This window comes from Vulpes vulpes, chromosome 15 (assembly GCF_048418805.1).
Source record: "Vulpes vulpes isolate BD-2025 chromosome 15, VulVul3, whole genome shotgun sequence".
NCBI lineage: Eukaryota > Metazoa > Chordata > Mammalia > Carnivora > Canidae > Vulpes > Vulpes vulpes.
Window position 1 is genome coordinate 45,696,495 of NC_132794.1, and position 26,005 is coordinate 45,722,499.

Below are 26,005 nucleotides of genomic sequence, written 5' to 3' on the forward strand. Positions count from 1 at the left end.
ATGAAAAGAAAAAGTTTGCAATACAGTAAAATTCTGGGCTTTGGTGGGTGAATCTTTTTTTCCTTTTTCTCTTTTAGTGAGGAGGCCTTAATGGAGGAGTTTCAGGCAAGGGGTGGGGTGGTGGGATGGGGAAATCAGTGATTTTCTATATCAGAATGAGTATGTTCAGGCTTATCCAGAAGCAAATGAATATATCAAACCTGATGGACTTTTTCAAGACCTCCTGGGTAGCTTGAAAATAAAACAATCAAGAATCAACCAGATAACCCTCCCCCAAAATAGCTCCAAGGCCTCATCTCAGGTCTGTTGGCATTAAGATACCCATAGATGGGGCACAGAATTTGCATTTTAAAAAATCTCTTTGGGATGCATGAGTGGCTCAGTCAGTTAAGCATCTGACTCTTGGTTTTGGCTCAGATCATGGTCTCAGGGTGGTAAGATCAGGCCCCGCATTGGGCTCTGTGCTGAGCATGGAACCTACTTAGGATTTTCTCTCTCCTCCCTTTCCCCTTCCTACTTGCACATTTTCTCTCTTAAAAAAAAAAAAAATCTCAGGGATCTGATGATCGATCAAGTTTGATTAGGCTGATTGAAACCATTTAGTACATTCTCTGCCCTGGGGTAGGTCTACAAACTACTAATTGATCCCATGAGGACACCTGCAGTTTCAGAAATTGGTGATGAGGTCCTTCAGTTGTTTTCAGGGCTAAACAGAAGGGAAGTACTTAAATAGGTGAGTTGGTACCAACATTACCGATTCTGCGAGGGGGGTTCTTGGTTAGTTATAATTTATAAAGCACAATCAGAAATACATTAGAAATGTGTAATCTGGGGTAAGCCAGAGGCCTATGATCAAAGGTAGCTGATCTGGGCCACAGGCAGTTTCCTACTCTAACTAGCAAAGCTTTCCTCTCCATAGGGCCTGCGCAGCCATACGTTGGGGTGATATCTTACCCCTGAAGCCAGAGATGAGGGCCCTTCATACTCTCCAACATAAACATGTCAGTTCTCCTGTGGCCTTGATAGGCCCTCCTGAATGGTCTTTGTCTGTGGTGGGGTGTGGGCTGTGGGTAGGCTTTTCCCCCTCTGCTCCTGGTATCCCAAGAAGTGTTTGTTGGTGTCTATCACCTTCCAGGTATTAATGAAGGGACATCAAAATCTCAATCCCAGCACTGACCCTGGTCTCCTTTGTTTAAACTGGGGCATTTTATCTAGGATATTAAAACACTTCTCTTTCTCACCACCCAAGTCTTAGGCCCCTTACTACTAACAACACTTCTGCCTAACAGAGGTTTCACAGGGGGGTTGAACACTAGTTACAGTTTTTCAGCAACTCTGGTAAAACAGCTGGAACAAACTCAAAAGAATGATTCAAAAAAAATGTGTGTGGGTGCCTGGGTGGCTCTGACTGAGCCTCTGCCTCTGGCTCAGGTCATGATCCTGGGGTCCTGGGATTGAGTCCCACATTGGGTTCCCACAGGGAGCCTGCTTCTTCCTCTGCCTGTGTCTCTGCCTCTCTCTCTGTCTCTCATGGATAAATAAAATATTTAAAAAACAACAACAAAAATGTGTGGGTTCCTGGTAAATTTCAGGGAACCCCTCCTATAGACTGGTGTGGTCCCCTGAACTCACCTTCAAGTAATTTGGCATTTCACCTCTTTAGTTCCTGGGTTGTTCTGAAGAGTATTTTGTTAGCAGAAAAGTCACCTGATTAAGATATTCTCTCTCTCTCTCTCTCTCCAGCAGGGTCTTATTTATTTCCCCACCGCTGCCCATGGAGTCATAACAAAGGAGCCCTGGTTTCTGAGTTACTAGACATTTTGTGTCTCCGCTCTTGGCCCTTACATATTAGATCACACACAACTACAGAGGAATGCAAAGAATGAAAACAGGTGAACAGGAAGTCAGACACCGTCACTGGAATCCACTGCTGCCCTGAGAAGTCTTGGTCTGCCCTCTGACAAGTTCTACTACAGGTATGTGGATTGTTAAAAGATCTCTCCCTCAAAGTTCCTACATGAGGAAATTCTACAGGTTTCTTGTAGCCTGACTGGGTGGTGGTGTAATTTTTTCCAATAACCTTTTCTATCTTAACTGAGGTACAGTGAAAGGGGCCTATCTCAATGTACAGTTTGATGTCTTCTGACGTCATACACTCTTGTAATCCAGACTCCTCTCAAGATCTAGTATATTCTATGACCCAGCAAGTTCCCTAATCTTCCCAATCAGTTCCTCTAACCCCACCCACCATGAAGGCATTGTTCAATTTTTTCATATCCAAGATTAGTTTTGCCTGTTTTAGGAACTTCATATATTGGAATCATACAGTATGTATTTTTTTTTTGTGCATAATGAAGCAAAATGTTGTTGAGGTTAACCAATGTTAACTATATGAGTGGTCCATTCCTTTTTACTGATAGGTATTTTGTTGAATAAATAACATATTTTTCTTATTCTTTTTGATGTTGAATAATAATTTGGGTTGCTTTCAATGTGGGATTTTTTTTATGTCTAAAGCTGCTGTGGACACTGCTGTACAGGTCAGATTGTGGATATATGTTTTCCTTCCTCTTGCATAAACACTTAGGAGTGGACTTAATGGGCCATCGGGTAGATGTATCTTTAACTTTATAAAAAAAAAAAAAACACAACCCCGAATAGTTTTTCAAGGTAATTATATCATTTTACAACCCCATCAGTAATGTTTAAGAGCTTCAGATGCTCCATCTCTTCAATTGTTGGCCTTCAGATGTTGTTAGCCTCTCCAGTGGGTGTATAGTGGTAGAAAGGGATTATAATTCATTTTTTCTAGTGATGTGGAGGATTTCTTGCATTTATTTGCATTTATACGTCTTCCTTTGTGAAATGGGAGTTCAACGACTTTTCCATGCCCTTACATTCATCTTTATTATTTGGCTGCAATGGTTCTTTACACCTTTTGAATAAAAGTTCTTGTAAGACATATATTGCTAAGCATTTTCTCCTATTCAGTGGCCTGGCCGTTTATTTCTTTGATGGTATCCTTTGACAAGCATAAGTTTTTTGTTTTTTTGTTTTTGTTTTGTTTTGTTTTGTTTATGAAGTCCAACTTACTAAATAAATCATTTATGGTAAGTCCTTTGCACTCTAAAAACACCTTTTCCAAGTTTACAAAGATACTCCTCTTTATCTCCTGTTAGGAGCCTTATTGTTTTACTTTATATTCAAATTTTAACTTTATATTCAAGTTCCAGGCTCAGTCTCCAATTATTTTCTGTGTATGTTACCAAATATAGGTAATAGTTCATTTTTTTCCTTCATGGATCTCAGTTGTTCTCTCACTGTTTGTTGAAGGGACATTCCTTTTTCACTGACGTGCCTTGGTGCTTTTGCTGAAGACTGAGTGCCCACATATGTGGATTTATTTCTGAATTCACTATTCTGTTCCACGGATATGTTTGTCTATCCATTCATGGTCTTGATTATTGTAGCTTTATAGTTAATCTAGAAATAAGCCATTGTAAAATTTCTTACTTTATTCTTTTTCCAGTTGTTTTGGCTGTCCCAGGTCCTTTCATGCCCCTATCAGCTCTAGCTGTGTCACGTGAAACTCTAGCTTTTGTTTTCTTACTTTTCACTCTTTTCTTTCTGAGATATTGAGTTGCCTTCAAATTCACAGATCTTTACTTTTTCATGCCAAGTGTAGGTTTAAGCCTATCCAGTGGATTTTTCCTTTTGATATATTTTTCACTTCTAGAATTTCCATTTGGTTCTTTTTATTGTTTCCATTTCTCTGTTAAGGTTACCCATCTGTTCACATTATTTTAAGCCCTTCAACATATTTATAATAGCTGTCTATAATTCCTAATATACTAGCTCCAACATTTTCATCAACTCTGAGTTCATTTCTATTAACCTTTTTACTTCTGGTTATGGGTCACATTTTCCTGCTTATTAAAAGGTCTGTAATTTTATATTACATGCTGGGTACATTGGATACAATGCTGAGAATTTGGATCATGTTTTTTTTTTTAACAAAGGCTTTTAATTTATGGGAGCCTTAAACTGATCCTGTCAAGGCTTAGATTTAGGCGTTGTTAGAATGGGTCAAGTGTAGCTCGTATTCTAGAGTACCTCAATGCCTATATTGCATTTTTAAAAACATTTTAAAAATATTTTATTTATTTATTTGAGAGAGAGAGGGAGTGAGAACAAGCAGTAGGGGAGGGGCTGAGCAGGGAGCCCAACAAGGGGCTCAACAAGGGGCTTGACCCCAGGACACAGAGAGCATAACTTGGGCCGAAGGTAGACACTTAACCAATTGAGCCACCCACGTACCCCTGTTACAATCTTTATTATGTTTCAACCGAATGCCCAAGGTGTTCTATTTCTTCATTCTGGTTGGTTGGAACCGCAATATTTCCCAAACCATGAGACTTCCTCTGACTCATAGACTTCCATAAGGAAGTATGGATTCCCACCATATTCAGACACAGTTTAGTATTTAGTCAGACTAAAGGAGATCTCTTCTCTCTAGTACCTAACTCCACAAGGGCCAGCCATCTCAGAAGCATAAAGATTGTTTCCTCTACCAGGCAAGATGCTCCTCTCAGGATCCTAGTTCTCTGTACCACAATTTGTAAAGTGCCCCCAGGCAGAGAGCCAAGATGAATTTTGAGTTTACCTCATGTCTTTTGATTTCATCCACAATCACAGATCTGTCCTGTTTTCAATACCTGAAAGTACTTGCTTCACATATTTTGTCCAGTTTCATGGTGGTTTATAGAAGGAAAATAATTCTAATACCCAATATTTCATTATAGCCCCAAATGGAAATTCTTACTTTGATGTTTAATACCTTTATACATGGGAAGCTGAAGTTCTTTGCTAAAATGTGAGTCCAATTTACTCTTTATCTGTCCTCTTGGAGGTAAATAACTCATTTTAACTCTTCTATGCTTAACGCTATCAGGACAAATAAATGCTTAGCACTTTAAGACAAAGAAGAAAGAAAAAGCCACTTGTCTTCTTCTTAGGTACTGTCATCTTCTATTCTCATAGATTCTATTTCTATATTTCTATATCATTTCTTAACTAGTTATCTCCTCAGTCCTCTCTCTAGTATTTCATTCCTATCTTAAGACCCACAGACTAATCCTGAATTTAATAACACCTTGTACTCTAGTGTTTGGTCAGATCTTGGTAGAGTAGAAGATACTGTTTGGTGTGCCCAGAATAGCAGCCTTCCTTTGGGAAACATAATTTCACTCATTTGATTCTAGTCAGAAATGCTCCATTCTCAAATTACTCCATTCTTGTGACCACAGGGTAGCCACCTGCCTCAATGTGAACCAATCAATGTTCTTCCCTGGCAATTTTTTTCACTGAACTTGAGGAGGGAAAATTAAATCTCTATTGATGAGAGATGCAAGATTGGCAGCTGTTAGTGCCATATTTCCTGTACATGAAGGAAACAAATCTCCAATGAAAGAGAATAATTAATTGACAAGCAGGGAAAAGCAAGTGAGAGAGAAGGGAGAAAGAAGAGGGGGGAAGAGCAAGGGGAGACAGAGACAGGCTAGTGTCTCCTGATGGTGTTCTAATTTCAGGTGTTCCCAAGGCCTACACAGGCATCCCATACTCCTCCTGTGCTTCAGTTTTATGAAATAACTGTATTCCTTCCACTATATTCCATAAGATAGTTCATGTTGGATTTTGACATATATTGCCCTGATATTTTGAAAAATAAGAGACTTCTTTGGGTCTATTTACTGAATATCTATTAATATAGCCTAAATGCATATAAAATTTTGAAATGTATATATAGCACTCTACTAGACTCCTACCTGTTTGTCTATTATGACAACATCCTGGTAATTTCTTTGACATGGCCATTCCAGCCAGTTACCTCCATCTTGTATCTCTATAATGTGGTTTTGGATCTTCTGGCAGTTTGCATTAATCTGAGGGAATGATACACTAACATTCAAATCTACAGTACTCATGATTGCTACTATTTTTGAGTATCTACTATGTAATAGCATTTTGATAATATTTTAAGTAAATCCTTTCTACTACAGCAACATATTTAGTTTTCACCCAAACTAAAACTTTTACATTTTTTTTTTACCATTATTTTCCATTTTATAGATGAAAAAAAAAAAAAAACATAGTAAAATAACCTACCAACGGTCAACATTTGATAAATGGTAGAGTCAGGAGTAGATTCCAAAGACCATGAATGCTGTGTGGTATTTCATGGCACCTTCTATGTCTACTGTCTTCTATAATCTACTGTCTTACTGAAATCAGGCTGTGCCATAGCCATGGCATATTCCAGATCAAAACTGTGTGTGTGTGGGGGGGGTGAGGTAGGGTGGGGAAGAGAATATTACATTCTCTCACTTACTTACCTCCAAGTCCCACCTCTGGTGGGAGGATTGAAGATTAAAGTTTCTAGTTTTATTTTCTTGTCTTTCTGGATATCAGATATTCAACATCTCTATGTTGAATGGGGAATGGGATCAGTATGATGGGGAAAATCAAGTGTAGGACATGAATAAATTATTTCGGTGGTATGGAACCATAGTATCCCATTCTTATTCTTTACTCTTTGCTTCCCTCTTTAATGTAAGCATGATACTCTATTTCATTATCTAAGAAAATTAGAATGCATTCCTTTGAATTTCCTATAGTTCTTAACCATCTATTTTTCTTAGCTTTGAGGACACTTCTTTGTAAAGATCTTATGGAAAATTATTACTTTTGATTTTTTAAAAAAGACTTTAAGTAATCTACACCCAATCTGGGATGCGAACTCACAACCCTGAGATCAAGAGTTGCTTACTCTACTTACTAAGCCAGTCAGGCGTCCCAAGATCTTATGGAAAACTGTAAGCATACACCACAGTAGGCAAAACAATGTGGAGAACCTCTATGGACTTACCCAGCTGCAACAATGATCAGCCATGGCCAAGTTTGGTCCATGTGTAACCCACTCACTTCCCTGTCTCCTATTATTTTAAAATAAATCCCTGAAAATAATTTCATCAGTAACTATTTCAGTATATTTTTTAAAAATAAGGACTCTTAAGAAAAAATATGCATTAACATGTGTAAAACAAAATGAATAGTAATTCCTTAATATCATGGAATACCCAATCAGCATATGAATAATTATGTATTAATATAATGAGTATATGTGTGTATGTATACATATATACACACAATTTTTAAAAAATATTAACACACTGTGACTAGTCGAAGTGTCCCTTAAGTCTCTTTAATCCAGAGGGTGGTCCCCTACCTGTGTTACAATTTTGAGGGCACACTTTCTTAGTTAACTAAAGCTAAGTCCATCTCAGGTAGATGTTGGTGGTTGCTGACCAGGTGACAGGACTCAAAGCCACTGGGGACAGAGAGGGTTGGGAAACCACAGGCATAGTGCGTGTGGGGAGCTTTTTCTCTAGGGCTTAATGCAGAACCAAACAGATGAGCCTCAGAGTCACTTGGCTGAGTCCAAGCACTCAGCTTATCCTTGACAATAACTGAACAGCCCAACAGCTGGCAGCATGAGTACTACAACTATGCTCTAGGAAGCAGCACATCAGAAGCCAGAGTGACTCACTTCGGGGTGATCTCAACTACCTGAAAGTAGAAGTAAATGGTGAATCTACCAAAGCAGGTTTGGATGGAATAAGTCTGGAGCCCATGATGATGATGCTAATGAACTGGGAAGGCAGAGGAGAAGGGAACATGAAAAAGCCTCTATGCTCATCAGATCTGTATTTAATTGCTCATTAGATCTGTACTCTATTCTAACACAACAGACTCATAAATGCTAAAGCTACAACATTTCTTGGCCTCCTAAATACCCTGGGTGCCCCCTTAAAATGGGGCTGTTCACAAGATTACAGAAACAAGTCCTGGAAGGTGGTTTAGAGAGATCAGTGAAGAAAAGCCAGACATGGCTACCTCTGCTTCTCCACCCCAGAAATTCTCAGACGACTTTACCTCTGAGCACTGGACTACTCTGGGCAGTCCATCCTCTCCTCACTATAGAACTGGAAATCTCTGCTTCTCTCTCCCCCACCAAGAATAGTGTCTCTGGTTCCCACTTTTTTTGTCTACTTCAAATTAATCACTGGTGTCCCTCAATCCAAGCTCCATCCTGGCAGTATCTTCTGCTTTAAGATTTTGGCAAGAACCTCAGCAATCTCCCCAAAGCCTTAGACCACTCTCTGGAAAAAACCAAAGTACTCAAACAAGGCCTCTGCCACAACACTGTCCATCACCTCTTCTACTCTGCAGAAGAATCAGAGATGTACCAAATTGTAGGATCTTTGTTTCTGCAATGTAGCTTTCCCGATCGCTACTTCTTAAGAGTCCCTCAGAAAGTTTATTAATAAAGACATCAGATTTTTTTTTCCACTGTTTCTGAAAGTAAAGCTTCTCTTCAACAGAAGCCATCTGATTTTAGGCATTAAATAAATACACCTAGAATTTTGAGTTCATGGAAGCATTTTGCTTGTTTCTTTGATTTATTACAACTATGGTCAGCCAGGGTTATCACAATTAGCACTTAGCATTAGAAAGAAATGAGTAGCTAATCTTCTTGTAATGCCTTTAATTAATTCCTCAGTGGGCTCATTTTAGTTGCCAGACAAACCTTCACTTTTATGTCCCACATTTGAAGGGATTATGTCAGAATTATTTCTTAAAAATCCATTTTAGGATTAAATAGCAACTCTGTGCTAGCACACCTCTTTATAAATACTAATATTGACTGTAAGATCATAATTGTTGAAAATGTGAATTATGGAAAGCAAAGAGAGTGAATCTACCATGGAAAAATTAACATGATTATAGTACCTGTAAGCACTGCACAGAAGAAAATCTAGGGAGATATACTATCAGTGTAAAGATATACCAAACAGTGTAATAGTGCTTATCTTGCTCTTGGTGGTGGAATGGATAAGTATAGTTTTCTTCTTTTTCCTAGACTCTGTTTTCTAAATTTTCTGCAGTGAGCGTGAATAATTTTTAGAGTTATTAAAATTTAAAAAGTAAACATGAAGGCTGGGTTACAGTTAGATCTTTGTAAATACAGGAACTGATAAAAGGGTGCAGATTCAGTGACAATATGTATCTAAAATACATTAATGTGAATATCATGTTCTCAAAAGTTAACTATTACTAAAATAATATTTTAAAAGTTTATATAAGTAGTAAATTTTATGCTAAGTTTTGTAAAAAAAAAAAAAAAAGTAAGAACAACAGACTCATTCTGTATTAATAATTTAGGAGAAATGGGTTTAGAATTGATTGGTTATCTAAGTCTTCACCCAAAGGGTACTACTAGCTTCAAAGAGATCAAAAGTACTTTCTTTAAATATGCAAATATGTAAATTTATAAAATTCACATTCAACATCATGATCAAGACCACACGACATCTTCTCCCAGATACTGGCAATCTCAAAAATCACTGCAATACCATCACAGTAAGGGGAAACTGAGGCTCTGAGTTACAAAGCGACTGTCCAAGCTCTCTGGTTTTAAGTCAATGACAATCTCAGAAACAAAACTGGAGGATTCTTTTTCTCTGCCAAAAACCTACTAACAAACTTTCATTGAACACCCGTAAGAGTGGGATATGGAACTACAATGGATTCACTAAAACTTCGATAAAAATGACAATGGGAGGTACGCCTGGGTGGGTTAGGGGTTGACTGTCTAGCTTTGGCTCAGGGCCTGATCCCAGAGTCCCACGTTGGGCTCCCTGCATGGAGCCTGCTTCTCCCTCTGCCTGTGTCTCTGCCTCTCTCTCTCTCTCTCTCTTCTCTCTGTCTCTCATGAATAAATAAATCTTTTTAAAAAATGACAATGGGACATTCACTACATCTTCGTAATACGGATTTTTTTTTCAAGTTTAGAGTAAATAAAGGAAAAGACTTTATAAAAAATGAGGAAAAACTTAACTACATAAAAATGTGAAATTTCTAAGCATTAAAATCCCAAAATTGACATAAAAAGTGGAAATGTGAAGGGAAGGGGGGAGATGTCTGTAGCAAATGCTATTCAAGGAGTTAACAGCTTTACCATTTAAGAAGCTTTCACAAACCTAATAAAAACATTAAACAGAGTGCTAAATAGGTAAAGGATATGAGCGGTCCACATAATTGGAAATATAGTTAGCAAATGCACTTAGGAAAACATAGTCAACAGAAGCTTGGCTTATATGTAGTACCTGTTACCACGTAGTGGGAAAGGATTACACAGACGGAATCAGAAACAGAGACAGCATGTAAGAGGCGAAGACCAGAGGTCACAAACCTGGGGATTGGCTGGTCAGAAGTAAGGGATGGTTTAATCATGGAGAATTTTTAGAGGAGGAAAGTTGAAAAACAAAAACCAAAACGGCTTCAACTCAGAGTAAGACGCACCGAGCTTTAATTGTCAAGTTCCACTGTCACTTGAAGACACATTTTCAACTTCACTGATGTTGGCTTTCCTTATCTCTAAGGCACATGGTTCCTTTTCTTTGAAGAGCACATGGAGGTGTTTTAGATGATATATCCATGAAAGAAACAAAGGATGCCAAATAATTACATCTTCCAACTGGGTGATGCAAAGTGGTACTTCCGGTTTTCAGCTCTCCTTCCACTGACACCTCTGTGGCTGGGAGTAAGGGGTATGCTGGGAAATGGTGCACAACTGCCTCTCTGGGAGGGGGAGGTAGCAACTGACAGGAAGCCCTGACTAGCGGCAATTGTCTCTTTCGATGGTGTAAATACTCCCAACCCGGGCAGCCTCAAGCTGTCAGCACGACCTCACAGAGCATGGGGCGGGAGGAGATGTACCCACCACACCTTACGGCCATGCAGCATTCACTGTGTGGACGCAACAGGCAAGACCTCAGGAGCACAGAAAATAGTAAATGTGGTCAGACATCAGGAAATGATGAGTTCTGAGATTTCTTACCTTCATTTTTAATATAATTGTTAAGTTTATACAATTTAACTTTTAATGGTGGTTGTATCTAACAACTGGCTTAAAGTCCTGAAAATTTAACACCTGCTTTGGCAGCTTAGGACTTCCAGGACCCTGATGGCACCAAACCGAGTGTGGTGCCCATGATGCTGGCCCCCTTGCACTCGTCTTGCCCTGCTGCCCTCCTCTCTAGGACAACCCCAGCGAGGCGGCAGACCAAACTACCTGCAGGACAAGGCCCACGTACCCCCGCAGCTCTGAGTGCTCCAGGGAGACAGGGGAAGGTCCCACTGTGGAGACATTGGCCTGGGCGTGGTCTCCGCCCAATTACTGCCGTTTCAGGCCACCACCCATTATAGTGCTTTTGCTTTCACACCATTTCCTACTGTGTCTCCATCATGGACATAAAACCCTTCGTGTCAACATGTGGCCTTACACAGTCTGTGGGAAAAGTGGCACTTTGGGGAAGTACTTTAGATGAAGCGCCTCTCCTGCTTCCCAGCACAGCCACCACTTCCAGGCCTCTGACCTCTGGGGGACAAGCACAGAGCAGGAAGCAAGGCCCTGAAGCACCCCGTAAGCTGGTCCGAGTGAGGCTTAAAGGTGGCAGTGCAGATGAGGACTGCTGCCTTGGGGTGCAAAGAACTAAACTGCAGTTGTCACAGGCACCCACACTGTTTATTTCCATGGACAAACGATTGACAGGCGGCAGTTTTAGAGGGAGCCTGTACAACTGAGAAGGGAGAGCAAGTATTTCTCAAAATCAATTCATGGGTCACCTCCCTCAAAACCACAGTGACGGCAGGCTGAATGAGAAATCCCTGGCGTTGGACATCAAGAATCTGAATGAACACACCCCCCTGACGATCACTGCTTCTGTTCAAACTGGAGAACCTGTGCTAGTGTAGAAAGAACAAGAGCCTCAGAGAAAAGACAACCAGAGTCAGATGCCAGCGGCTCCCCCACTAACAGGGTGGGCCACTGTCCACAGGTCATGTAATATCCCTGAGCTTCAATGCCCTATTATATTTTTCTTAAGATTTTATTTATTTATTCATGAAGACACAGAGAGAGGCAGAGACACAGGCAGAGGGAGAAGCAGGCTCCACGCAGGGAGCCCAATGTGGGACTCTATCCTGGGACTCCAGGATCATACCCTGAGCTGATGGCAGACACCCAGCCACGCAAGGATCCCTTCAACACTCCATTAATTAAAAAAGCAAAGTAATACGCAGCTGCTGGGGCTGCTGTGAAGATTCATGGGCCCAGTGCAGGTAATGGCCCCATACCCTGCACAGCCCACGGTGAGTGTTCAGCCACCGTCTGTCTGTCTCTTGGCTGTAACCCTCATCTCTCTGGATGGAGTTATTAAACTAAAGTGCTCAGGAATCCTGAGACACTGTCAACCTTATCCATGGACATTTTTCTATCACAGAGGGAGGACTGTTGTGACCACCACCAGCAGGAGAGCACAGATTAGAGTGAAGGGGATCTCTCATCTCCTCCTTTCTCGAGCCTGGCAATCACTGTACCTCACACCCATGAGAGGCAGACACGTCAGGCTGGGGCACTGGGTGCTGCCAGCCTGTCCGAGAGGCAGCAAAGACACTCCTTGGCATAAGTAGCATCTTGACCACAGAATGCTAATTCACTCCGGAGGGCTAGCAACAGTCGCGTCCAGGAGCTGCTCTGATGCCTAGGAACCTTAGAACATGGGTGCCCTGGGGACCATCCCTTACGTATGACACCTTAGCATCTGGGCATTCACCTGAGGTGGCTAGTGGGTCAGCTCTGGCCTTCTTCACAAAGGACCAGCCATCCACAACAGACAGAGTTCTGAGCCCCTTCTTGACGCTACACTTGGCTTTGTTCCTCGGAGCTGCCCATTCTTGGGTCTGAGCACACTTCGGTATCATGACCCTTGGCTCCTGGTCTTGCATTCTGGTTGCCTCTGGGCCCCTCACTTTAGTTCACAGACTACAAGTTGTAAAGTGGTGAGGAACCACAGCCTTCCCTCTGCACGGAGGGAACTATGTGCAGTCCCAACAAGTATGTGTTTGCCCTCTGGCTCCAATTTTAAAAAGTAGATGTAGTGTTTTGCCCTTAGAAAGGTGAGGTCTATAAAATACTTTTAACACCTAAATGCTCCATGGAGCAGAAAATATACCTGTTAGTTTGGGAGGTCTCTGTATATGGCATCTGTACAATGCCTATGGCAATTTTAATTAGCACTTTGTTCAAGATAGAATTTCAGGCAGACAGATATACGTGGGGTCCAATGAATATTTCTCAAATTGAATGGAGTTTAATTTCTAATCTGGGGGAGACCCTGCCTGCAGAATGTGGGCACAGGGTTTAGGCTTGTGTCGTGTTCCCTGCATAAAGGGAGATCTTCCTAGGAGAGGGCTCTGAGTGCACCCCGGCTCAGGTTGCAAGTGGTTGTTGGGGACAGAGGAAAAAAAGCACATGAGCAGCGTGTTCTCTCTCTAGACTGGGGGCAGGAGGAAAACGGCCTCAGTTCTCAGAGGCCCAATTTATTTTCTCATTTGTCCAATGGAGACAATATCACCTGACCTGCCAATTTCAGAGTTGTTTTGAGTTTAAAAGAAAATCAATACATATGGAACCCCAAGAAAGAATAAACAACCCTCAATAAATAGAGGATGTTAGCGAAGCTGCTTTCCCTTCGCACTGACAAGTATGACGAAGACACTGAATATCCTCCTACAGCCCACCTGGGAGCAGGAGGGCTCCTGGCTGAGGGTCCCTGTCTGGAACACGTTTGCAGTTTTCTTTATGATGCTGTTGAAAGCTGTTTTGCATTTGGAAGGGAACAAGGGAAGAGTTTTGTGAATTTGGACATGTGAAGCCTTCTGTTTAGGCCCCCAGGCTGGCAGCCCTCTTAAAAAGTGAAAACATTAAAAACCAGATGATCTCATAGGTCTCTTCTACCCCTGGAACAGATGGTGTGATTCACATATGTTTGACATAAATGTACCAGGTTGTGATGATTTGCTTCGCTATGCTCAGCTGAGGGGTAGATTAACGAGCAATAATATGCTGAGAATGTAAAGCACGACCTCTGATTAACCAGAAGGTGGGAGTGGATTGTTTCATGGCTGAAGCAGTGAACTATGACTCAAGGCTCTGAGTTTCTCATAACAGTTTTGGAACCTTGTCTGTGACAATGGGAGGCTCGCTGGAGGCCTTCAAGAGCACCCTTAGTTTGTACTTGCTGGTCACTCGTCCTTCAAAGAACTTCAGTAAGTCCTTCCTCTGAGGACAGTGTGGGTGGCAATGAACGGTTAATAATGCCAGAGAGGCCTCAGTAAAGATGCTAAACCCAAATGTCCATGATGCCTTTGACAGTATTCAGAATATTACCTAGCGATGCTAGAAAAATGTAAACCCTACAGGTCCTAGGAGGTCTCTCTGTTGCTTTTCCCCTTCAAGTCAACCACCTACCCCATCCACCATTGTCCAGCAGACTTTCTGCCATGATGGAAATATTGTCCATTTGCTCTGTCCAGCAGTGGCTATCACTTGTGGCTATTGAGCACCTGAAATATGGCTGGTGAGGCTTACTAGGAAATGAGGCGAGGACCTACATTTTACTTTTAATTTTAGTTAACTGAAATGTACATGTAAATAGTGACATGAAGCTAATGGCTACCATATCGGACAGCACAGTTCTAGCTAATTTGAACCCCCTCAAAGCACCTGCATGAAGGTCAAGTTGAGAAGGCAGTCCAAATTAATGAATTAGCCTTTCTGTTCAAAATGGGTTGTGCATTTTTTATTTTTTCTCTCTCTCCAAGTTGTTTGGGAAGTGCTGAAGACAGAGTCTCAAGAGCAAAACTACCAAAAAACAAAGTGGTTTTCCCACATTTCTGGACTATTTCCCTCTCTTTTCACAGGTATTAGTAAAATGAGAAGGCATCTGAACTCATCAACAAAAAGCGAAGCTAGATTGCTTGATTGTACAGCAAAACTTTTTGGTACAAACCTGAGAAAATAACCAGTAAGATGAGGTTCAAGAGAAACATGAGGCTCACACTGTACTATTTTCGGAGGAGACCTGCCGAAGCACAAGCAGGCATTTTGCCATGGATTGTTCTTTGTCAAGGGCTGCTAGTGATCCCTCCCCCTGCTCCGCTCACCTGAGTGGTTCAAGCTCTACTCCCCCCCACCTCCCCAAGGCCACCACAGCCCAGCAGTCAAAACCACTGTGCCCTCTCTGCCCCCCCCACACACATGGCACTCTTTTTTCACTTTTTTTTTAAAGATTTTATTTATTTATTCATGAGAGACATACACAGAGAGAGGCAGAGACACAGGCAGAGGAAGAAGCAGGCTCCTCACAGAGAGCCTGATGCGGGACTTGATCCCAAGACCTGGGGATCACACCCTGAGCCAAAGGTAGATGCTCAACCACTGAGCCACCCAGGTGCCCCTCCCCTCTTTTCACCTTTTTCATATAAATTTCTGCCCCGTTGTGTAGCTATTTTTTCCTGAACAGTGCATCTCTCAGGTTATTTGAAGCTCTAATAAAGAAACAGGGTCTCTCCCACCCCTGTTTTTCCCTTGTGTCCTGCCCAGCCTGTGTCAGATGCAATGAGGCACTCAATCACTGCTTCCTCAGAGTGGAAAAAAAGACTATTGGACTCACTGGGATTTTTATAGCTTTTGGAATTTAAGGTACTTTTTTTCAGTTCAACATATTCCAGAAAACAATGTATCTTTTGCCCTTGTAGGACTGACTGGTTGAAGGGGATAGATCAGGCCTGGTTTTTTTTTGGGAAGGACTTCCGAAGTGGTCAGGTATTAATTTCTAAGGCAGATGTCATGGTTTTTGGGAGGTTAGGAAAACGGCCTTTGCTGGATTGGCTAAGAGGAAGAAACTGTGATAAATAACACTTCTTTGTCCCTGTTTTCTCAACGGGAAAAGGGAGAAAGAATACAAATCCTTATTCCGGGGCAACTGGGTGGCTCAGTGGAGGAGCGTCTGCCTTTGGCTCAGGTCATGATCCCCAGGTCCTGGGATCGAGTCCTGCATCGGGCTCCCTGCATGGAGCCTGCTTCTTTCTCTGCCTGTGTCTCTGCCTCTCTGTGTGTCTCTCACGAATAAACACATAAAATCTTTTTTTAAAAATCCTTATTCCTGAAACAGTCACAGTGCCCTGTGAAAGACCTGTAGGTTTGATTCCCAAAACCATGTGAGGAGCTCTGCAGTTTATGCAAGTTGGGAGTGAGTCGAAGGTAGAGTGCACGATGAACAACGGCTGCTCATGGCCATATATACCCATCAGTCTCCTGACCTCTGGTTCACTTCTTTGCCTGTGTATTTCCTAAAACTATTTAAAAAATAGAAACCCGGGATCCCTGGGTGGCGCGTTGGTTTAGCGCCTGCCTTTGGCACCAGGGCGCGATCCTAGAGACCCGGGATCAAGTCCCACGTCGGGCTCCCGGTGCATGGAGCCTGCTTCTCCCTCTGCCTGTGTCTCTGCCTCTCTCTCTCTCTCTGTGTGTGTGACTATCATAAAAAAAAAAAAAAGAAAAAAAGAAAACCACTCACTCTGCTCCCAAAGTCATTCTTAACTGAAAGATTAGAGTGTAAATAGAAATTTAATTAAAATTTGAAAAAAAAATTGAAGTTAACCCACTAATAACAAAAAGATTCCCTCTTTTCCCAGTTAAAAACAAAAGAAAAAAAGTCTACAACAATAAAGTGGTGATTCTCAAAGTGGGTTCTTGGATCAGCTGCATCAGTATTACTTGGGAACTTGTTAAAAATATCAATTCTTGGGCGTCACCCCAGAACCCCAGAGCAGAAACTCTAGGTAGGGGCAGGGCCCAGCAGTCTAGTAAACAAAACAAAACACCTCCATGTGATCCTGCACTAACATTTGAGAACCCGTGCTTTAAGCCGACGTGGAAATCACCAAAACTATTCAATATTGTACTAAAGTGTACTAGACTAGACTAAAATGTCAAATCTTTCCTAAGTTTACAAATAAGATTTGCAGTAAACACATCCCGCCAATTATCCCTAGTTCTGAATTCTAACAGGTCTACATTCTGTGCTGCCTGGGATCTGGTCAAGCCTCCCCTATACTCCCCAGAAGGCTCCGCGAGGGCCTGGGCTGAGGATGCCCTTCTGAGCTGAGCCACATGTACACCTGTGCTTCATGGTGGGAAACAGAGGGACTCAAAGCAGGGCACAGAGGGGGAAGAGTGATGCTGGAGATCTACGAAGTTTCCATCAATTTTAATCATTCCCTTTTTTTTTTTATGGGGAGCCAATATTTAGTAGTTTTCAATCACTATTTCACGAATAATCCAAAAGAAATATCCAGTGCTTATAAAATTTAAAACAAATTGGGCATATTTACAGGTAACTGCCTGTGAGCTACGCTAAGCTGTGCATCCTTCATGCCGAGTACGGTGATGACGGAGTGCAGCATTCTAGATAATTCACTGTCACTGTGTGTCTGTCTGCCAATTCCCCAGATCCCTGACCTTCAATCACAATACTTATTAACCAATATCCTTTTTTTTTTCCCTTCAAAGATTTTAATGGAGATTATTGCCTAAACATTTTTTAATCCATCTGAGAAAAGTTAGTTTTAGATTCAGAGAGCAATACAAGCACAGAAGCAGGAAGTCTTTCTAGTTTTGAGGATACAGGAGGCAAGATAGAGGAGTAAAATCTGAAATGGTTTTAACCCAAAATCTTCTAGAAAGTTCAAAAGATGGATACTAGGAAAATTTCACTTTTCTAGGCTTTAGTAGGATAATTCTGAAAGTTCTACTATCATGGATTGGTGACTTTTGACAAGGTCACAATAAAAAAGACAAAGCTGGGCATCCCCAATAAACATCTTTAAGGCTCTGACTAATGGTCAAAATGTACTAATGTTTGGTATCAGAACTGTTTGTATAAAGTGAGGACCTCATACATGGGGGAAGAGACTTAAGGGACACTTGAGGCAAGGAATAGATGGTCACAGACGGTCTGGCTTTACCCTGTCCTTCCCTAGTCCATCACAACTACTCTCCAATCATAAGGAGAATTATGAAACTTTATTGTCCACATGACCCAAAGGCTTTCAAATTTCTGTTCGATAACAGTGTTTGCTCCTGTAACTGAGTCTTTGTGTGCCCTAAGAACACAAGGGCAGAAAAATGTCCAAGCACCAGATGCACGATAGCATTTTATGAGATTTTTCATCATGAGAAAAACCTTCATCCTAAGAAAAATGGAAATGCAAACTCTCCTCAGTAACTTTTCTCACTTGAAATCACACCTCTCATCACGACCTATTACACCCACACAGTCATGTGCCATAGGCACTGCACGCTGTCTCTAACATTTCAAAGGCTCAAAAGATATTTTTAAAGCCCAAATACAATCTAGGTTGCTAGTCTACAAAGCAACTTTTTAGGGGAAGAACAAAGTAATATAGAGATTTTTATGCATGTGGGCAGCTAGCCAACTCACCAAAAGACTGAATGCAGCTGTCGATGAGATCGTCCAGGCTGGCTCCTTTGGCTAAATGTCCCAGAGACACCATCATTCGGAACTGGGTGATCTGGGCCAGGCTGGGATGGGAGTGGAGGGGGCTGCTGGCTGGCTTCACCTCTAGTCTTGCTTTAGTGGCAGCTCTGCAGCCATGAGAAGGTTTCCTGGGGAAAAAGACGCGGCAGTGAGTGTGAGCTGAGCAGCCAGTGGACAAACTGGCAGCTCCAAGCTCTGAAAGGAGATTGGACAGGAAAGGAGTAGAGATAAAACGAATTAATCCTGAGAGTTGGGCTGATAGAAGACATACCCCTCCCACTTGGCTAATGCACCAAACGGACTGGTTGGCTGTTAAAGAGATACCTCCCAAGCAAATATCAAGGTGAAATTTCAGGGATGAAACAAGGGCTCTTCTTCGTCCTGGGGTTGGAATTGCCTTGGCCTGCTGGCCCCAGCTCCTGAAGGGGAGAGGCAGAAGGCAGGACCATCTTGGCGGTCCTTAGCTCCTAGCAATAATTTATTTTAGCTGGGAGTCCACTGACTTGGTTCTGAAGGGTTGTTTAAATCGGTCTCATGTTCAGCTAAATTTGTTCATCTTGAGCAATATCAGAGATGCTGCAGAAGGTCCGGTTGCCTCAGAAACACCTCTGGGCTGTGTAGGAGAAGTCAAGGACTAAGGACCCGTGTGCAGGGGAGAGGATTTATGGGAGTGGGGCTTAGATTTGAAGCTAATCCTGCCTTTCTCCCAAATCTTGGATTTAAGATTCTATTTTTCATTGTTAACACAGGCCATCATTGAGTCATTTTTCACCACTAAATATGATTCTACTATGTCCTTACTGATAAAAACAAAACAAAAACAAAACCGGAGCTAATGGGAGATTCCAGAACTGAATGTAAAAGAACAAGTCTGGATCTGGAAATGGCTTAGGAGTTCAGTAGGGCACCTTCACCCACTGTCACTTAGCTTCATCTTTGGTCGCGATCTCATCGTTTCAGGTCAAGTTGTTTGCAACTTGAAATATGAAAGTTAACTAAGCATTTTGCTTTCCTTCCCATTTAAACACACACGTAGATACACATACACGTCTTTAATCTTTTCAGGTTTAATAGTGATGAGTATTGTTGCTGGTAACTTCTTTGAACATATAACTAATTTTGTGCTTTGGTTATTTCATAGTTTACTACCAAAGAGGAGACAAAAAAAATATATATATCTACCTCTGATCCATACCTTTAGCTACAGTATTCTGATAAACACATAATGGCATCAATTAATCAGGGCTTATTCTATAAGCAAGACCTTGTGATAGGCCAGAGGGGAAGGGGACCACAGTGAAAGAGTCTACGTGAGGGCACTCTGCAAACTGTAAGACATACTCATTATGTTAATTGTTGCTGTTGTTACGTAAAGGTGAACCAGAAGTTCCTTAATTCAAAAAACTAGTTGGAGAATCAGACCTAGACCGTGAAAAGACAACTCTATAAATCTCGTGTCCTGTGGGTGTCAAGCATAAGGAGTGTGATGTTCTTAGAGGAGAGAACCAGTTCCAGGTGGAGTGTTGGGAGAAGCCGCTCCAGTAAGATACAGTCTCCTCCAGAAGGAGCTGGAACACTTAAAATAAAAAGCTGGGGCACACATGGATTTTGGGAAACCAGCTAAAGGACAGTGTACTGAACTCTGGGCTACTGTCAGTACACAGCCAGACTGGTAGAAGGAAGAACTTGCCCTTTGAGCTCTGTTTCACACTAGCTCCACCACCATGCTGTCTGGCAGTGGCCACTGGACTCTGCTTTTGACCTCAGGTGGGCCCAAGGAAACGGCATCAACAGCTGGCTGCTGAGAATCTATTAACCAAGGAAATGACTTCTGAAAGATTGAGTCGGTGTTAGAGGACCTGATCAAGTCTCTGACCATTATTGATTTTTATCTAGGCCCTGTGATAACCCCAGGATCAGATCAGTATCTCAAAACAAGAGAAAATAATGAGCATTAATGCCTTGAGTAGCTAGGATATGGCAAGCACTGTACGGGGATTTAAATGGTTTTTGAAGCTGATAGCCCAGGAAGATGTTATCTCCATTTCATGAAGTTGAAACTGAATCTAAAAGCTAAGTGACAGAGCCGAGGTTGTTCGACTCACGTGTGCTAGATCTGGGATTTGTACCTGGTGCCTCTCTGACTTTAGTTAATAGACATCTTCCTCCTGCAGGCCCCTCGAAGTGTCCCCAGACCTGGGCAGACTCTCCACGGTCACTGTCCACTTTCACATATACATGTGGAGATCCAGGCTTTTCAGCAAGGCAATGCTGCTGGCCACGGGTGCCCAGGCTGGTGGAAGCTGGTAAAAGTCCTTGCTCCCCATCCAGGCTCCCTCCCTCCCTGCCAAGTACTGACAACTCTCTAAGGCTGGTACTGGGTGGCCAGCGGGAGCAGTCAGCCTTCTGCCTTGGTTTCTTCCCATTCACCGTGAAGACCTCCACCCAAGGCAAAGCTGGGAAAGAGGAAAGTGAAGTCCTTCCTGGGAGAAGTCTTTTTCTCTGAGGCCTTCCACATTGACTTCTCTGGCAACTGCAATTGGATGCTATGTCTCCACAAAGGGCTCCCCCCCCCCCCCCCCCCCCCCCCCCCCCCCCCCCCCCCCCCGGGGCTGGGAGGTGTTAACCTCGATCTCTCAACTGCTGGGTCCAGGGAAAATTCTATTTTCTCTCTCAGTTGGTGGCATCGACCGACCGCTGAGGACTCTGAAAAACTGCCCTGGCTCGAATTCTAGTCATGTTTCCTAATGTCAGCAGTAGGGGAAAACCACTTTGGTTCCCCAAGGTGATTCTGAGAGGTAGATGCTTTTTACCAGAACTCAGAGGGAGCGGGGCAGATTCCAGCAGACAGGAGCCTGGAGCGAAGGTGAGCAAAGTGATCTTGGAGGATGGAGGCTCTGGGCTGGAGACACCATAGAGAACCTACTAAAAACCAAACTGCGATCTGAGAGGTCTGGGGAAAGTGGGGTTATCTGTGCCCGTAACTAGGAAACTCTGCTCTTCTGGCGGGTAGTCTCTAGACTGGCTGCTTCCTGACAAAGCTTCAAACTACTCTGGCTTCTTTCTGCTGAAACGGCTGTAGGCAAGGACGGCTGTAGGCAAGGACGCATAACAGGTTTCACGATGGGCAGGTCTAGAAAGGGTAGTCCAAGCATCCAAAGGCATATCTTTAAAGGGCTGTAGTAAATTTAGAAAACCAAACAACAAATAAATAAAGCCCGAGAGAAACAGATGAACTTGAAGGTGTTTTCTGAGACTGCGAGCAGCCCAGGCCGCGGCTGTGCAAACTCCACGGCCTCGGGCCAAATCCTGTCCCGGCGCAGGTGCCCCCCTGGGGGGCGCGCACACTTTCAGGTCGGACCTTTTGTAAAATCCAGCGAAGGCCAGTGAGGGGGGGAAAGGGAGGACGAGAACAGACTTCCCCGCCTTTCTGTGCGGTGCAAGGTGGCTCTAGGTGGCTTCCGGCGAGGAGCCTCTGCAGCCCTGTGCCCTCCACAGCCCACGGCGCGCGCGGTGACACCTGCCCGCGCCCACCCCTCAACGCACCTGCAGGCGAGGGGCCGCCCCGGGGGCCCAGAGCCCGGGGAGGGGGTGCAGCAGGTGCCAGGCGCCCTCAGCTCCGGAAAGCACGGCAGGGTACGGCTTCCCGCCTCTCCCGGGCCTGTGTGCGGGGCTGGGCACGGCGCAGTCGCATCCAGCCCGCGAGGACGGAGCGGGGCCAGGCCCTCCCGGCTCCAGGGGGGCGGCGAGCAGCGGACCCCCCGGGGCGTCTCTCCTGCCGGGACACCCTGCGCCAGCCCCTCCCTTCATCCTCAAGGCTCCCCTGGGACAGCGCTCTGGGGTCGCAGTGGGGCGCGAGGGGCTGCAGCCTGCACCCCGACAGCTCTAAGTTTGGGGACCTCCGCGGGCTCGCCCCGAGCGCGGCCGCCGGCCCTTCCGGGCCCTGCCCGGGACCCGCAGGGCCGGGAGACGCCGCCAGGTGGCGCCGCCCGGGCCCCGCGCCCGTCGCAGGTGCGGACCCGGCGGGAAGTCCGCGAGCGGGAGCCCCGGGCGCCCGGCAGCCAGGCAGGGGGAGAGGGACGGGGAGGGGGACGGGGAGGGGGACGGGGAGGGGGACGGGGAGGGGGACGGGGGCGGGGACGGGGAGGGGGACGGGGAGGGGCGGCCCGCGCGGCTCCGGGACTCCCGTCCCCCGGACCTGACCCGAGCCCCGGCCTGGCCCCGGCTCCGCGACGTCCCGTGCCCCGCGCCGCCCGCCCCGCTCCCCACCCCGGGAGGCAGCCGGCGCCGCCCGGGCCGGGCCCCTGCACCCACTACTCACCGCGGGGCCTCTCGCGCCTTGCCCAGGGTGCCCATGGCCGCGGCCGCTCGCCCTCACCTGGCGCGGCGGGCCGGGCTCGGCGGGGCGCGGCGCATCACATCGCCGCCCCCGGCCGCCCCCGCCGCGCTCCGAGCCGCGCAGCCCGCCGCGGCGCACCCGCAGGCAGCTTCCGCGAGCGCCTCCCCGGCCCGCGCGCTCCCGCCGCACCCGCCGCCTGGCACGCGCCGGTGCTCCCGGGCCCCGCCCCCGCCCCGCCCCCTGGGCCTCGCCCCGCCCCGGGCCCCGCCCCTGGGCATCGCCCCGCCCCGCCCCCCGGGCCCGGTCCGAGCGCGAGGCTCGCCGGGGGGGACCCCGCATCCGTGCGCGTCCCTGCGCGGGCCCCGGGCACAGCCGCGCGCCGCCGGGACAGACCGCGCTGGGCGCCTGCGGCACGTCCCCCCGTGCCACCCCCCAAGTCTGCGAGATGAGCGAACCTGACGGTCTAGGGGAGGACATGCCCCGGCACTCAGCTGGGGAACTGCGGGGAGGGCCGTGCCCGGCCTGGGCTCTGCCGCCCTCGCGGCCGCCGCTGCTGTCCCGGCAGCTCCCCCATGGCCGTGGTCACAGCCCTTGAGGCCGCAACCATGCGCCCCTTCCCCGCCGGGCTGCTGCTGCTGGACCCGTGATTCCGTTTCTGTCAAATGCTTCCACGTGTCTGTGCCATCTGCTAGAAAGAGCAGCTCAAGGTGACCTACAGAGGTACACGACCCACGACGACAAGCGTGCGGAAGAAAAAGTGAAAAACAAGGCATGTAACATGCAGCCAGAAGTGGAAGTCATTTCTTTTTTTTTTGTTTTGTTTTGTTTTGATTTTTATTTATTTATGATACAGGCAGAGGGAGAAGCAGGCTCCATGCACGGGGGCCCCACGTGGGACTCGATCCCGGGTCTCCAGGATCGCGCCCTGGGCCAAAAAGGCAGGCCCTAAACCGCTGCACCACCCAGGGACCCCAGAGTCGTTTCTTTTTAAATGCACCCCATCGAGTCCAATACACTTGGCTACAAGTGGGACCATGATTTGCCTCCCAGGTTTCTAGCAGTCCCGTTCAAAAGGGAGCTTTGTAGAAGATTCCATTTCTGTCACATGCAAAGCAAACAGCACACAGTTTTTCAAGAGAGTATCGACTCTTCCTGATAGTAAGACCACTAAGAAATGTTTCCAGAGGATCCTCATGAACATTGGGCAATAGAACCAAGTCCTGGTCACAGCCATATTATGTAGAAGGAGCATGTGGATATTTAATGAATATTAAATTATAATGCTCTTCTAGACTATATATGTATATGTGTTAAATGGATAAACATACCTTTATGTTAATGCAAAATTATGTGAAAGTATGTGTTCATATCAACTACATGTCTAGACAGAGGGGCTATTTGGCGTATACACACAGTCAACACACATGCAGGCAGTCGCACACATCTGAGTCCATTATGTATATAAGTCTAGAAATTATTAGTTACTCATTCAGTAAATGAGCCTTGTTGAGTTTTTCTAAAGAAACAGTCCTACTGTTGCCTGAAAAGCGTCTTTGTCTCTGGCTTCCTGAGCGTGCTGCATTCTGCTTGCACCTAACCCTATGTCTGGGCCCACCCTGAGGTCTTTGATGAGGCTTTCTAGCTATTCCTACTTAAGCACTTTGTCTTTTCCAAGCATCTAAAAAAATTACAAGTTAGCTCTATCTTCTTCATCTGCTGCCATGTGGTTAGTCTTCCTGAGGTCGTCTGAGGCACCTCTGACCTCAAGAACAAACTTCTCCTTTTCTCTTGTTCTCTCTTCTGCTTCTCCTCCCTGTCTCATGGGCAATAGTCAGTGTCTCTCAAGCAGATGAGAAGGGTTGGGGACCATTGTCTTTCACTGCCCACTCTTTGGGTGAGGTCATTCCTTGGGACTCTGTCATTCTTCCGTTTCTCAATCAGATATTCTTCACTGATGTCCATGGACTTTTTACTTGGCTTCTTGGTGGGTATCTGTAAAGCCTCTGAAACTAAAAACACGTGCTTTCGTCAGATTTTCTAAATGATACATTATTCAAATTAGGTGTTTTTATTTTTCTTCCATGACTTCAGCAGGACCCATATGCCTCTCAGTCTGAATATCCAACCCTGATAGCTACATTCACAGCTACACTTCCAACTGGTCACCTCCTTTAATTGTCCCAGAGGGCTTCCTCTCCGTCATTACCTCTGAATCTGGGCTTGTGTAATAGGCTCATAATTAGCTTCCCCAATTATACAACCTCCTCTTCTCTGATCCTTCTTTCTTTCGTATCGCTTTCAGTTACCTGATCCTATCATCTCTCTGCTTCCAAACTGCCAAGGACTCCCCAGTTGCCTTCAGAATAAAGTGCAAACTTGCTAACGTTGTGCCTCTTCACAGCTGGAGCTCATCTGTTTAGCCTAGCCTCTGGCCATGCCCTCCCAGGCACCTGACCTCTTAGGTTGCACCTTGGCACCCTTAGTAATTGCCGTGCCCTGTGCCCTTGCAAGCCTGGGTGCTTTTGCTTGTGTACTTCCTTCCGCCTACCATCTCTTTTCACCTGGTAAACACACAAAGGCACCGTTTTACCAAAAGCATGTCAAACTGGCAAGTCACCCTAAAAGGGCACGTGCGGGGCTACCTCCCAGGTGCAGAGGGTTATGAACCCACCTTTCACAATCTGCCTGGGTGTACTTGGAGAACCGATTGGCTACCTCAGCTTCTACTCTGTTGCCTAACGTTTATTCATCCATTTAAGATACTCACTGGTTGCCTGCTTGGTGTCAGGTGCTGTTCTTGACCTCGAGAATCTGGTAGAAATCAAGACAAACAAGATCTTTATTCGCAGGAGCTTACGTATCTAACAGACCGTAATCAAGTCAACAAGTGAACAAAAACACCACGATTTTACACTCTTGATTTATTTCCAGGAGCTGCCACTTCAGAGTTGGCTTACCCGTATTCTGACGGGGACACCATGAAGTGTCCCAGCTGAGGCTCCCATGTGGACCTGTGAAGAGACAGCTGCCACACTTAGGAGTGCAGGGCTCCAGAGGAGAGTGATGAGAGATGGAGAGGGAAAGGAAGGAGCCAATGGGGATCCATGCTTGGCTCTCCTGCTGAGTGCTGATGCTGTTT

The 26,005-nt window shown here is 45.1% G+C and overlaps 1 protein-coding gene across 1 annotated transcript in view; it reads right to left on the bottom strand.

The window, feature by feature from the left end:
* The window catches only part of RASGRP1 (RAS guanyl releasing protein 1), a 75,848-nt gene extending 52,819 nt beyond the window's left edge, over positions 1-23,029 (bottom strand). The window contains 2 exon segments of the mRNA XM_072738227.1: positions 18,471-18,655; positions 22,849-23,029. Of these exon segments, the coding sequence (XP_072594328.1) occupies positions 18,471-18,655; positions 22,849-22,883 (220 nt within the window). The 5' untranslated portion in view covers positions 22,884-23,029.
* Between the last annotated feature and the right edge of the window lie 2,976 nt (positions 23,030-26,005).